General features: G+C 36.1%; 1 protein-coding gene across 10 annotated transcripts in view; it reads left to right on the plus strand.

The window, feature by feature from the left end:
* Nucleotides 1–13,106, plus strand: part of HDAC9 (histone deacetylase 9) — a 459,263-nt gene that overhangs the window by 34,709 nt on the left and 411,448 nt on the right. For all 10 annotated transcript variants that reach the window (XM_083872072.1, XM_083872070.1, XM_083872068.1 and 7 more), the window contains exon 2: nt 6,239–6,349. In XM_083872072.1, the coding sequence (XP_083728198.1) occupies nt 6,331–6,349 (19 nt within the window). In that variant the 5' untranslated portion in view covers nt 6,239–6,330. The remainder of the gene's footprint in view (nt 1–6,238; nt 6,350–13,106) is intronic.

Here is a 13,106-nt window from a genome sequence, read left to right on the forward strand (position 1 = left end):
AATCCATGAAACAGATTCTGTTCTTACATCTGTAATGAATGACTTTCTCTTTGAGACAAAAAGCCTAGTTAGAATCCAAAATTGTCTCGATTTGAGTTTTGAAGACAGAAAGAAGGGAGAAAACCAAACTCCGACAGAGATACATCTAAAAGAAAAACAAAGAGTTCGGTTTTCAAGGGATGAATATTTTATAAAGCCTTTAGTGACTTTAAAAATAGGTCCTAAAGAGGAAGTATTCCAATTTTTGGTTGATCTTAAAACAGAGAAAACATGTATCATTAAAAGCCCCATAGGATGTAAAGTAAGTAAAGAAATCTCAGAAATGGTGACTGCAGAAGGGAAAAAGTTTGAAGCATCCATTATAAAAAACATAGTAATTAAAAGGAGTACCAACATATGGATGGGAAATATATTATTAATGCCTGAATTGGGTCTTAATGTGTTGGGAAAAGATCTAAGAATATTATTGGGAATGAAGGCTATAGCAGAAGAATAAAGAAAGTTTGGCAAAAAAAAAAAAAAAAAAAAAAAAAATAATAATAATAATAATAAAAAAAAATCCTCTTAGAAAAAGAGAGAAAATGTATTGATAGTTTGTAAGAAAATCTTAAAGAAAAGAATGGGACTTAAAAAAAAAAAAAAAAAAAAAAAAAAGGTGTAAAATGTTTACTGACTGGGGAATAATGCATACCTGGGAAAGATTGGGAGAAGAAGAGGGCTGTCTAAAAAGAGGATTGGTGCAGTTTTGCAGATTAATGGGGAAATTCATTTTGAAGAGTTTTTATTGTTGTTGTTATTGTTGTTCTTGAGTGAATGTATGTGTAATATAGACTGCTGAAGTAAAATAGGAGTTTTTGTTTTGAAAGATGGTCTATGCAGCACATGGTGCTGTGCTGCTGAGCTGATGAGTTTTCTGTGCCTCGGGGGAAAAAAGGAGGGGGTGATGTTCAGGCTGTTGGATGGCAGAGAGGAGACCAGGCAGTGACTGGATGGAATCCTGAAGGTGGGACAGAAGCTTGGAGAGTCTTATGTTAGAGGTCTTGAAAGGTTTTTTGAGAATTTTGGAAATTCTTAGAGGTCTTAGAAGTTGTTTTTGTTTGGTTTGGTTTTTGGCTTTTTTTTTGGGAGTGCATTGAAATTGCCTAAAGAGATAGCTATAAGACATCAAATGCTGGGGGGTGACCTCAGAAATAGGAAGAAATAGTTTTAATGAAACAGGAGATTGGAGTCAAAAGAGTTGTGAGAGTTCTGGTGTTTGATAAGAAGGAATTAGAAGAAGAAGGAATTATGGATGAAATTAGATCTTTTGTTATTGGGGATTTTTTTTAAACAAAATTTATGCTCAAATGCCATGAGTAAAATGTATGTTGGGAGTCCAGATGCAACCCAGATTGGAACCTGAAAGTAACACCCTTTGAGATAATGTTTAAATTATGAAATAAAGAGAAATTAATGTTAAGAGGGTATAGCTTTACAATTGCAAAAATGGGAGAGGAAGTTCTTTAACCCCATAGTGGGAAGATGCTTTTTCAGGTATTGCAGGCAACTGAAGCTGCGGTATGGCTGAAAAACTAAAGCTGCAAGTTTTGAATCAACGTCAGCAAAATCAAGAGACCGGTGTGAGAACCCAAGAATGAACTGTAGCATCTAAACCAGGTGATACAAAGTTGAATTTTAAACAGAGCTGAGTGGTCATGAACTGGAAAAGACTCAAGTAAATTTGGAAGTTATGGACAAAGGACTTTCTCTGTTTTACTTCTCTGCATAACACCTAAAAATCAGTCCGGTCTGTCAAATGCTACCTCTGTTTCTTCACAGCTACAAAGGAAATGGACTTTCAAGTAATTCTAGTGTGGGGAGTTGAAATTGAAATATGTAATATTGGTTTTTTTTTTGAAAGTGTTTATGTCACTCCACTGTATAATATTGCAGGTACATGAAAATCACAAGAAGAAGACGGGCTCCATATCCCTAACATTTTGGCTAATTTATTTTAGGTTTTATATCTTACAGAACAAACAATATGTTTTTGCTTCTTTTATTTTTTCTATTTTTGTGTGTGTTTAAGGTACTTCTTTCATACTAACTTAAAGGCATTTTATTACTTATTAATCTGTTTTGTTTAAAGAAGGAGGGCAGAGAAGAGCGCCTATGTGAAATACCAAGAGGATATGTTAGTGCTCACAAAATATAGGGTGAACTACTACCCGACAGAGTGGGAACTAAGGAAAGAGTTTTCAACTAAACTGGTACTGTGTCAAAGTTAATACAGGAGCTGTGATTCCTTTGTGTACACACACAACATTTGTAACCAATACAGGACATTCTTCAGTTACGCTGGCAGCGTTGTCCCCACAAAAAGGTACAGATAATTACTGATAGAAATCTAGTTCTGTCAAGTTTATTCTCAAGAGCAAATTTTTCTTCTACTATTTAGAAGTCATGAGAAGGGATATAAAGATTTGTTCTTCAAATGGGTGGATCAAAAATAATTTAAGGTACTAATTATATAACTTTATAAGGTGGAAAAACTTTGTCATTCGCCTCTTAGACAGAGGTTGAGATGTAGATATTGGTTGAGAAGTTTTTTTTGTTGTTGTTGTTGTTTGTTTGTTTTTTTTCTTTTTCTGTGGGCAGTTCTTTGTGTGTCTTTGTTAAGAAACTTTTGAAGGTGTTTTGGTTTTCTTTTTTTATATAAGAAGATGTCAGATTTTCTTGTGGAATATAAGGAGAGATAGTATGAATGACAAGATACTTGCTGCTTGGAAATATTATTGTGGTATATGCACAATTTTTCTAGTAGTTTCATTTATTTCCCTGCTTGATAAGTTACTATGAATTTTGCAGAAACTGTTTTGGAAGGTTTTTTTTCTTAGTTTTCCAGCTGGCTGCAGATAAGACCTAGCTCACAAAACTGGTGGTGTTGATTGTCAAAGGGGGTTCTTATCGAAGTTTCTAAGGAGCATCTAATCTTTCAAATCAATGCATGTCAAATTGAGTGAGTGTGTTTGCCTTAGATAGAAATAAATCTTATAGTGTATGTATCTTTCTGAGTTCTCCTAAATAGTGAAGGAAAATCTTCTAGAATAGCAAGAATTCATTGTCTTCCTGCCCTAAGAATAGGCTGAGCAGAGGATTGGCCCAACAGAAACCTTCAATATGATAAAACTCGAACATCAGAAGGGGTAAAAGAAGTTTCTGTTGTTTTTTGTTGGTTTTTTTTCTCTTCTTTCTTCTTTTCACTCTGTAGTTTAAGTTATTTTTTGTTGAGTAAATTTTTTTCTCTCTTTCAATTTCTTTTTAACCTGTCCCTCAATCCTAGTTACAGTTAAAAAGGTGGAAGCTTTCAAAAATTAAATGGTATCAGAAGTGACATGGAATAGTTGAACTAAAGATGCAGTTTTACTCGGAGTGCAGCTATGGCCAGCATAATTAATTGTCAGTTCTAAAAAGGCTTTGCAGCTGGCCTTTGGATTAAAAGACTTTACTGCCTTTTAGTGATGCATGTGTACATATATCCCAGTAAATGGGGATTACCAGTGCCTGTTGAGTGGGAAATACCTGAGGAACAGTGGAGAGAATTACGGTTTAAAAAAAAAAAAAAGGTCAAAGGCAATTTGTCTGAAAACTAACAAACAAACAAACAAAAAGAATTAACAAGGAAATAGAGGGCAAGACTGGGTTGGCCGCTGTACTTGCCACCAAGAAGATCATATACTCCTGCTGTGGGTAGCAACCCCATAGGCATGGAGGGTGGAGGTATAAGCCATACCAGACCTCTGTTATTCCTTTTTCTGTCACTTCACTCATTCTTTGTCTTTTGCCTTATAGGATATTGGCAAAATCATGCTACAGATACTACTGAAAGTTCTATATGAAAAGACACCGAGGTTCCTTTCTTATTACACATTCCCATATCGACAGTCACTGTTATAACCCATCCAAATTAGATAGTTGTATTCATAATTGGGAAAATATTAAATTGTGGAAAACTTAAGGACCAGTGGTGACTGGTTGGAAAGTAAGTGTCTATAAGAGGAAATAATGGAAGCTAGAAAACAAGAAATATGGCTCAAAGCCAAATGAATTATAAAAAGAAGAGGTGGGGTTTGTTATATGTGTGTATTATAAAATTGGCTTTTCGCAAGATATATGCTATATGATTAATAACATAGTAAGGATATAAAGATATAAAGTTTATTTCTGCTATTGGTAAGACTAGATATAAAGGGAGTAGTTGATGTAGCAGCTGCTTAAACTGTCTGTTTGGTTGGGATAACATCCAGTGAACATGTAAAGAAGACTCTGCTACTGATAACACCAACTATCAGCATCTACCACCCGCAGAAGGCACGGACCAAGGCCCAAGCTGGACGCGATAACAAGGACACAGCCACGAAACACGCATGCTCTAAAAAGGCAGATCCAAGGAAGGACCATGCAGGGCAGTTCCTGGAATATGGATGGAATTTCATATATCGATATAACGAGAAGGGTATTTAACGAGTGTCTCTGAGAAAGCAAGGTGTGGACTTGGCTGAATGCCGAGTCACCCGGCCGGCCGTTCTTGGTTTTTTCTTATCTCCTAATTGTCTTAATTATTTTATTAAACATATTCCTTAAAATTTACTAAAAAGTGAACCTCGTTTTTCACATTTACTTTAAATGTATGCTGAAAATTCACTCAAGTAAAGTCCACAGTTATGCATCAATATCCATTTTCTACTTTCTGAGAGAAACCACACTGTCGAAGCTGAGGCTGCACACTGAATGAATGGATGTTGAATTCACTGGAAAATATTTTTTCATGATCTGTGCAGCTGCTAAGATAATAAATGAGCTCAGTGAAATTAAGTAGAATCTTAGAACTCCTGAATTGTGTATTGGTTGTACTTTTATTGATAAATCTTGGAGCCAAATGCCTGCTGCAACCAAAGTAAGGATCTGCCCAAGTGCACTTTTTGGATAGGACTTAACAGTAGAGTCTGTTCAGTTTTATAGCAGTTCCATCTGATATTTGATGAATTTTGATGTGTGAGGCAAGCAAGGGAAAGTAATTAGGATTTTCATGAAGTATCATGAATTTTGGTTTTACAGGTGCTGTCTGCTGGAGTGCTGGTTGTGTCCAAATATCCTGCCTATTTGAGCAGTGTACGTCCAGGTTGCTTTAGGGGGCATAAAAGCAGAAGTTACTTATCTGAATGTGTGATTTTCCTTTCTTGAATGATAATGGTGTTAAACTTAAATGATTATACTTGGTTAAAATGTAATTTACTATCTCGAATTTGGCTGAGCTCAGCTTGAAACTAAATGTGCAGTTGGTAGTTTAAAAAAAGTGACAAAAGCTGCTAAAATATTCAGCACTAAGAATATCTTTGACTACTTAGACACTTCAGGAGCAGTGGCTGAATAGGATAGTTACAGTCGTAGTGCACTACAACCTTCTCTCTCATTATGCTGTTTATATCATGCTTGAATGAAAATATATTTTAGTTCCCTGAAAGCCTCTTCTCTTTAGCTTTAAGCTTTGAGCAGATGGGAGTATTAGAGGAACGTTTGTGCTTCTGCTTCAGTATTGAACTGAGAATGCCACGAGACTGTGAAAGGATTTGAGACAAATTGTAGAACCTTCCTTGCCCTGCTCTTGAGTAGCCCACACCAGCTCTCTTTGTGGTGTCAGAGATGTCATTAGCTTGTCGTGGGAGATCCCTTCAGCTATGCTAATTATTTCAACAAGTTCTATTCATGAGCTGTTCAAACCTTGGAGCTTTAGGAAGTGGTAGCTATTCCAGAAAGACTTTTGAATGCAGATCATTTTCTGCACATTCATGTTTCCATGCTGACTGCAGTAAAACAGAATTGGCCACTCCTTAGACATAAGGATGTAATCCAGATATTTATATCTCTTGTCTTCTATTTAATGTGATACACTAATCACAGAGGAGAGAGAAATTCATCCTTTATTTTCTGGTGTTCTTAAGTGACTGTAGATGGGCTGTAATACAAATTTCTAGTTGAGCTGCTCTGAAGCTTTAGGATTTCTGAATTTTAGTCTTGTTTTCAGTGCTTATTAGCTCTTGAATTTGCAGCAAAAAATACAATATAAAAAGAACCTTTGGGGTGAGAGATTTCAAATGTTCTTCTGTTTAAGTGTGTTTGACATAATTATATTCTCTTAAAAATATTGTGTTGTCAACAAATAGTCAAAAGGTGTTTTTTTCTTCTTTGTTTTACTCAGATTCACCTCACTTCTGGGAGAATCTCAAAGTCTGAACAACTTCTGCCACAGTTTGCTTTACCCTTTAACAAGATACCATTCCATTAAGAACAATGAGCTCCACAACACCAGGTCAGTTTGTTTATATTTATACCTCACTCCTGCAGAAAACTGTGCTTTGTTAGGAAATATATAATTCTTTGTGTTGATGAAATGAATTTGGCAAATGACTGATACGCAGCACTTATGAAACTGGACAATGGCTCTATATGCAGAAAAGTCGATTTCGGGGATACCTTGTCACAATTGAATTTTAAAGCCAGTATAATCCTACAGTACATTTAAAATATGTTTGTTTTTTTTTTTTTTCCTTAAGAAACTGATTAGTCATGATCTGACATGAATAAGCATTTTGTAACATTTGAGTTCTTAATATGTGTAATTAGACATTAATTTATTTTCTGCCTTTGCACAGATGCTTCTTTTAAAGAAAGGCTTCAAATGGTATCCCGTTATTTTTCTGTTTAGCTCCAAAGTCATCTTTGCCCATTATAAGCATTCTTTGCAGAGCTTCCTCCTTTAAATATGTGTAATTAACAGTGGTCTCTGAACCTGCTTTATCCATTGCCTGCAAAATGAGTCACTGAACTGCAGGTTCACTTGATAGGGAGTGAACTGTCAGTAGCTGTTTAAACTTCCAAGAAAACAGAATGCTGCATATGGAACATGCCTTGACTTCAGTTCCTTGAGCAGTGAGAGTCCCCAAATCTCTGCAATGTCCCATATGGTTCACACTGTGTTCACCCACACTTGAAGTATCTATTCCTAGTGCTGTTGGTAAAATAACCCTTTACAGGTGGCTTATTTTATGACTGCTTTGGCTTTGTGCAAACAGCCTATAAAAGCATCAAGGAAAACACTAATACTTCATGAGCTGTATTTATCTGTACATGCCCTGTTGCATAGAAATTTAATTCAGCGAGCATTTTTTGGGAACTGTTGATTGTAGTATTAAAAACTGGCAATAGCATTTACATCAAATGGAGTCAAGCATAGCTGGGTTTCAGACTTGGCCTCTTTTTCTTACAGTGCAATTTGATGCATGCGGTGAATTATCCACACAGAGCACTACAGGGCGTTCAGAAGAAGGGCACATCTTTATCTGTATCATAGTGGTGATTAATAAGAAATAATCTTGTACTTTACTAAACATACAGTTCAAATGCCAAGATACTCCAGCTGATTTGGTATCTTTCTAATGTTTCTTCTTTTGTGTAAGTTGCAGTCTGTGGAAAGAGCCGAAAATTAAATTGGGTCTCACAAAAAGAAAGTAAATTTTCCACTACTCTTATTGGTATGAAGAAAGAAGACAGCACATGTGAATGCATATTTGGTGTCTGTTTTTGCAGGCTACATTGAATGTGATAAAGGAGAAATATTCAGTATAATCAGATTACTTGTAAAGGCATTTGGATACTTCAGGAACATCACTTTTGATAGGAGTTAGGTGCCCAAATATATTCAAGTCTGCTCCTTAGTGTCCCCCCTCATTAGATTTTGCCTCTGAAAACTCTGAGTTGCTTCATCAACCATTTCAATACATCTCTGTGGCATGTACTGAGATGCAGTATTCAAGGGCAGTGTCAGCCTTGGGATCTGCATTTTTCTTTCCCTCAGTGAAACAGCCTGCTTGAAGTTAATGCCACGAACTGGAGGGTGAGTGGTACCTCTTCTGTGCCCCAACTGAGCAAGGCTGAGATGTGTTTTGTGCAGTGCTTTGTCACCTTTTGAAACTTCTGGTTCCAGTGCAATCCCTGTAATAGACTGGTAGGGAATAGAGTGGTAGGAGAAGCCTGCCATATCTCTGAGCAGTTAACATTTGATTGGGATTTTTTAGAAGATAAGAATTGCTAAATTTTCTTATTGCACCCATAGTAACTGAGTTCCCCTTTTCCTGTCCTCTTCAAGTGTGCATATTTTTTCATACATGGCCAATGTCTTTGTCCCATTGGAATTGTTATTGCTACTTTGCCATGGAGTATGTTTTTTATGAAGGTGAACCTTATGAGATGAAGAGATGGAAGGGCTGTTCCATCCAACTTTAAAGATCCCTTCCAACCAAAACTATTTTATGACTCTGTGATTCCTATGATTCAGCTTCCAGCTTAGGTCTAAAATATGGATCAGGTTGTAATTGTTTCACTTACAAGATGCTCCAGTAGTCCCAAGTGTCCCTACTCTTTCAAAAGAAAAATTAATGAATTGCCAGTGACATAAGCAGCTTCTTCCTGTGAGGGTGAGCCTGTGGTAGGCAGTTCTTGTATTTATGGCTTGTAATGTAAACAGCAAAAGCCTGAGTGTTCAGTAGTGTTAGAGTTGGGGGTTTTCTGCTTTTTTTCGTTTTTATTCCTGATTGTCTTGAATTTCTTCAGGGAAGAGGTTGCTATATTCTGTTACATCCAGTGGTTAGGGCAGTTTGAAATAATTTTTAAGAGGGACACTTTAAGTACATACAGTATAGAGACAGTATTTATAACCCTTTTTTTCTTTGGTGTAACACCAGGATACTGTCTCATTTGAATACCAATCTGTGTGTCTTGTACATAAGACCTGTGAAAATCTTCATAATACATGGTAAATGTTGATTTTTTGGGTCATGGTTGTAAGTTACAGCAGAATGATAAAATGATGAATGTACTTTTTTTTTTTTTACAATATATCTAGCCCACATATATATAGCTTCTGTATGTACATTCATACATTCTGCTTACACAGAAGATAACTATATTTTAAAAAAAGCCAAAAAAAAAAAAAAAAAAAAACAGAAGAAAAAGCAAAAGGCAAACTGGTAAAGCAGTACTACTCTGTAGATGAATGGTATAGCCCAGCCCACTTCATGGATGCCTTGTTCTGTCAATGAAAAATTCTGAAAAGCTGTAGAAAGGATTGCGTGCTAGATTTCTACAGTTTTATGATGGGATGTGCTAAGTGGAAAAAAAATATTTCTTTAGAATTGCTTTCCCTTCAAACCTAAATTTTCTGAAAGCCCATTGAAAGACCTTATGTGGAACAAGCAAAAATTATGCATGTTTATTCAACCATTATCTGAGGAATATCTTTAGGTAGAGTTTGTTTGTAGAACCAATGCACTTGAGTATTTTCTTATGTTGTATGATGCAATGAATGTGGGGCCTCCAGCATAGCAACATCTACTTGCAACAACTCTGTAGCCTATTAAACTGATCCCAGCTCTTTGAACCTTCAGGGACCAGGCTCTTGCGAATCTGTAAAGCTGTTAGGTGAATGCTGAATCTCAACAGGGAAAGGTGCTGATGTTTGCTTCACTTGTTATGAATTGTAACATCATTAAGGAAATGTTTATGTTCTGTAGCCATTGCATGTTCTGAACTGATTACTGTGCATAAGAAACGTTGGTCAGAAGAAGAAAATATTTATTTCACAGAATCACAGAATCGTTAGGGTTGAAAGGGACCTCTGGAGATAACCATTCAAATCCCTCTGCCAAGGCAGGGTCACCCTAGAGCAGATGATGTGTCCAGCTGGGTTTTGGATGTCTCCAGAGAGGGAGACTCCATGACCTCCCTGGGCAGCCTGTTCCAGTGCTCTACCACCCTCAACGCAAAGAATTTCTTCCTCATGTTGAGGTGAAACTTCTTGTATTAGTTTATGGACATTACTCCCCATCCTGTAGCTGGGCACCACTAAAGAGTCTGGCTCCAATCTCTTGGCACTTGCCTTTAATGTATTTGTATGCTTTAATGAGACCCCCTCCCAGTCTTTTCCTCTCTGTACTAAACCGGCCCAGCACCTGCTCTTACAGAGAATAGTTAGCGTCAAGTTTTGAGAGAGACTATTTTTTTCAAGTGCTAATACTTTCCAGTGTTGAATTAATATACTCACAGGTGTATTTTGGAATTATCTGTCTCTGACTAGTATTTTGGAACAGATCTTCTGTTAACATGGTGGTGTAGTTGGAGATTGTGTCTGTTGTATGCCTACCAGCTCAGCTTCCAAGGGTTCCAGCCCTTGGAAAGGATGCCATTCTTCTGAACAGGAGAGAAATTGCTTCATTTTAAGCATATGTTGGTTTAATACAGTATTTTTTACCCAGATTTTTTTGAAGAAAACCAGCATCTATGGAGAAAGGTGGACTATAAGTATTTCTGTGAAGATGCAGATCACAGGTTTTCTTTTTGTATCCTTAGAAGGGGTGTGAGTCCAGAGAGGTCTCATTCTTCTCCCCTTTGCTTCTCCTGTCACCGAGATCTTTCAGATTTTATGCTTCGCCTTTCCCCTTGAAATTAAAAGCAATATTGGAATAGTTAAGTGATGAAAATTCTATTAAAAACCAACACACTAAAACCACTAAAGTTGGTCATGTAATCATTTTCTGTTAGGGAAGAGAGACAAGTAATGTTAATACATGGCACTAATAGAAGGGAAAATACCTGAAACTCTTGACCTTTATGGAAGTTTTCTAGTTGCTGCAACTATTGCTAAAATAGCTGTGTTTGGTATCACGTTTTCCCCATGGAAATCCACACATCCAGTTTGTCCAGATTCTTGCTTTCAATATTGCAGACAGGTGAAATGCTGTTGTGGAAAGCTGGTCAGAGAGCTTTTTACCATTCCTTGTTTTCAGCAGCATTTCAACATCCCTGCTGCTGAAGATAAGAAGTTTGAAATGTGTCTGGTTTACTTACATTTCACCTAGGTGAAATCAGCTCTTTCATCTATCTGTAATTACTAAACTGAAATCCAAGTGTGATATGTAATATTTTGGAAATTGTTGTCCAAACTTCTTTCTGCTCTTCAACATTGCTTACTTTTTCAGGTCATTAGTGTCTTCTAAGAGCTTCTATTGTCAGCAAAAAGTGATATTTCTTAATAAACTGAGTGGGAGAGAAAGGAGCTGTATTCTGCTAGCTAAATTCTGCGAGCTCCTACTTTTGGATGACTTTTTGTCATCTTGATTCTGAATTTCTTTGATAGGCATTTGTTTGTTCCTCATGAGAAATAGCTTATTTTTCCTCACCGCAAAGCTGACTCCCCCGGTTTTTTGTTCTGCATTTCTTTGCATTTTTGTAAATAATTGTTCTCATATTAATAAAGAATAAACATAGAAAAAGCTCCAAAATGCAATTTTCACTACCATTTTAAAATTAAAAGGCATTGAAAGTTTGTGTTGCAGTCCAGTAGCCATCTCTTCACCAGCAGTAGATGCTGTGAGCAGATGAATATTTTGATGAATAATCATGTATCTTACTTTAAAATGTATTTTGTCAGCTTTTTAGTAAATAGATGTAAGAGAACTTTGAGTCCAAAACAAAGAAGTAAATTAAATACCAGAAGGCTAAAATCTCTTCTTCATACAAAGGTCTGTTTTGGCAGGTGTTTAAGTTCCATTGAAGTTAAGTGCATGGATCTTTTTCAAATTTCTGACTGTAGACTGAAGGAATCAAATACATTTTTTCCTTGTGATGAGTTTGTGATGAGTTCTCCTTCGATGAAAAAAGAACTACATCACAGGCTGGATGAGATATATATGGAGAATTCACTGAATGTGGCCCAATAGGATTCAGGATTAATAGGTATGTTATCTCTGTCTATCTGTCTATGTATGACAGAGTACTGAAACTCTTTAAGATCTCAAAAAGGAAAAAAAAAATCTGCAAGCTCTGCCTTGATATAATGTGCGTCGAAGAAGGATTCTTGCTTCACAGCACTCCCTGCTCTTTATAACTTTTAATGCAAAGCATGACTAAGATGTACAGCTCAGATTTTGACCTCTTGAATCTCCTTACAGAACTACAAAATAGCTTCAGTTGACATAAATCTTAATTTTGCCCTTATGAAATGTAAAACATGTTGCTGTTTAGAGACTCTCTCTATATTTTTCTCATAATAATTTAAGCCTGACATCTTTATCTAGGTATTTCTAGGTAAAATCCCAACAAGCTTGAATGAAAAATACAGATTCTAAATGTGTTCTGCCACTGGGGATTTAATGTACAAGATTACCAAATAATGAATAAAATGCTCTGTGCATGCATTAGATAAGAAAGCATCATCTTGTTCATTTGCTATAATTAAAGTTTGTAAATACATTGACCTACTTACTATGCTTTTTTCCTTCCTCTTAGAAGTAATTTGCAGCATTTACAATGAAAATTGATAATTAAAGCATTAAAATGTCATGGTTCTACTCTTATTTGTGCTTTCATACTTGCACATGTTCATGAAGTTGTATTATTCTGTATGCTAATTCTTCAGATTTTAAGTGAATAAATAATACCAACAACTAGACAGTGGGTTGTGGGGTCAGTTACTACTTTCAGTGGGTTCAGGTTGACTGGAGAAAACAAATCTGAAGAGTATTTTTTGCATAACTTTGTGGTACTTTAAGATGATATATACATACAAACTCTTACCTAAACATACATAAAAGATTCCTATCTCTTCAAACAGGTACTGTGCTTGACAATTAGGACTATATTGCTGTTTTCTTTCAGGAGTCAGTTGTTAATGTTGGCAGCTGTATGTTTTTTGTCAGGGAATTTGTCTTTCAAAGTAACTGTTTTGTTGGTCTTTGTAGCCAAAGTGCAGGTCTGACTTTTTGACCATTAGCACCTTAACAGATATATTAGTTTTCTGGAAATAAACCTTGAAATGTTTATAAAGCTTGTAAAGATTCTTCAGAGTGTCTTTTTTAAATTGGAGGTGAAAACTTTTTCACATTTTAAGTATGTAATTTATCCTCAGTGCTCACTTAGAACATGCACCTCTAGAAAGAGCCATCAAATTTATTGCCCAGTGACAAAACACTGTATTCCACTGTCCTTTTTGCTGATTAGTAGTTCATTAAACC

Source organism: Zosterops lateralis (assembly GCF_965231275.1).
Source record: "Zosterops lateralis genome assembly, chromosome: 1".
Classification (NCBI taxonomy): domain Eukaryota; kingdom Metazoa; phylum Chordata; class Aves; order Passeriformes; family Zosteropidae; genus Zosterops; species Zosterops lateralis.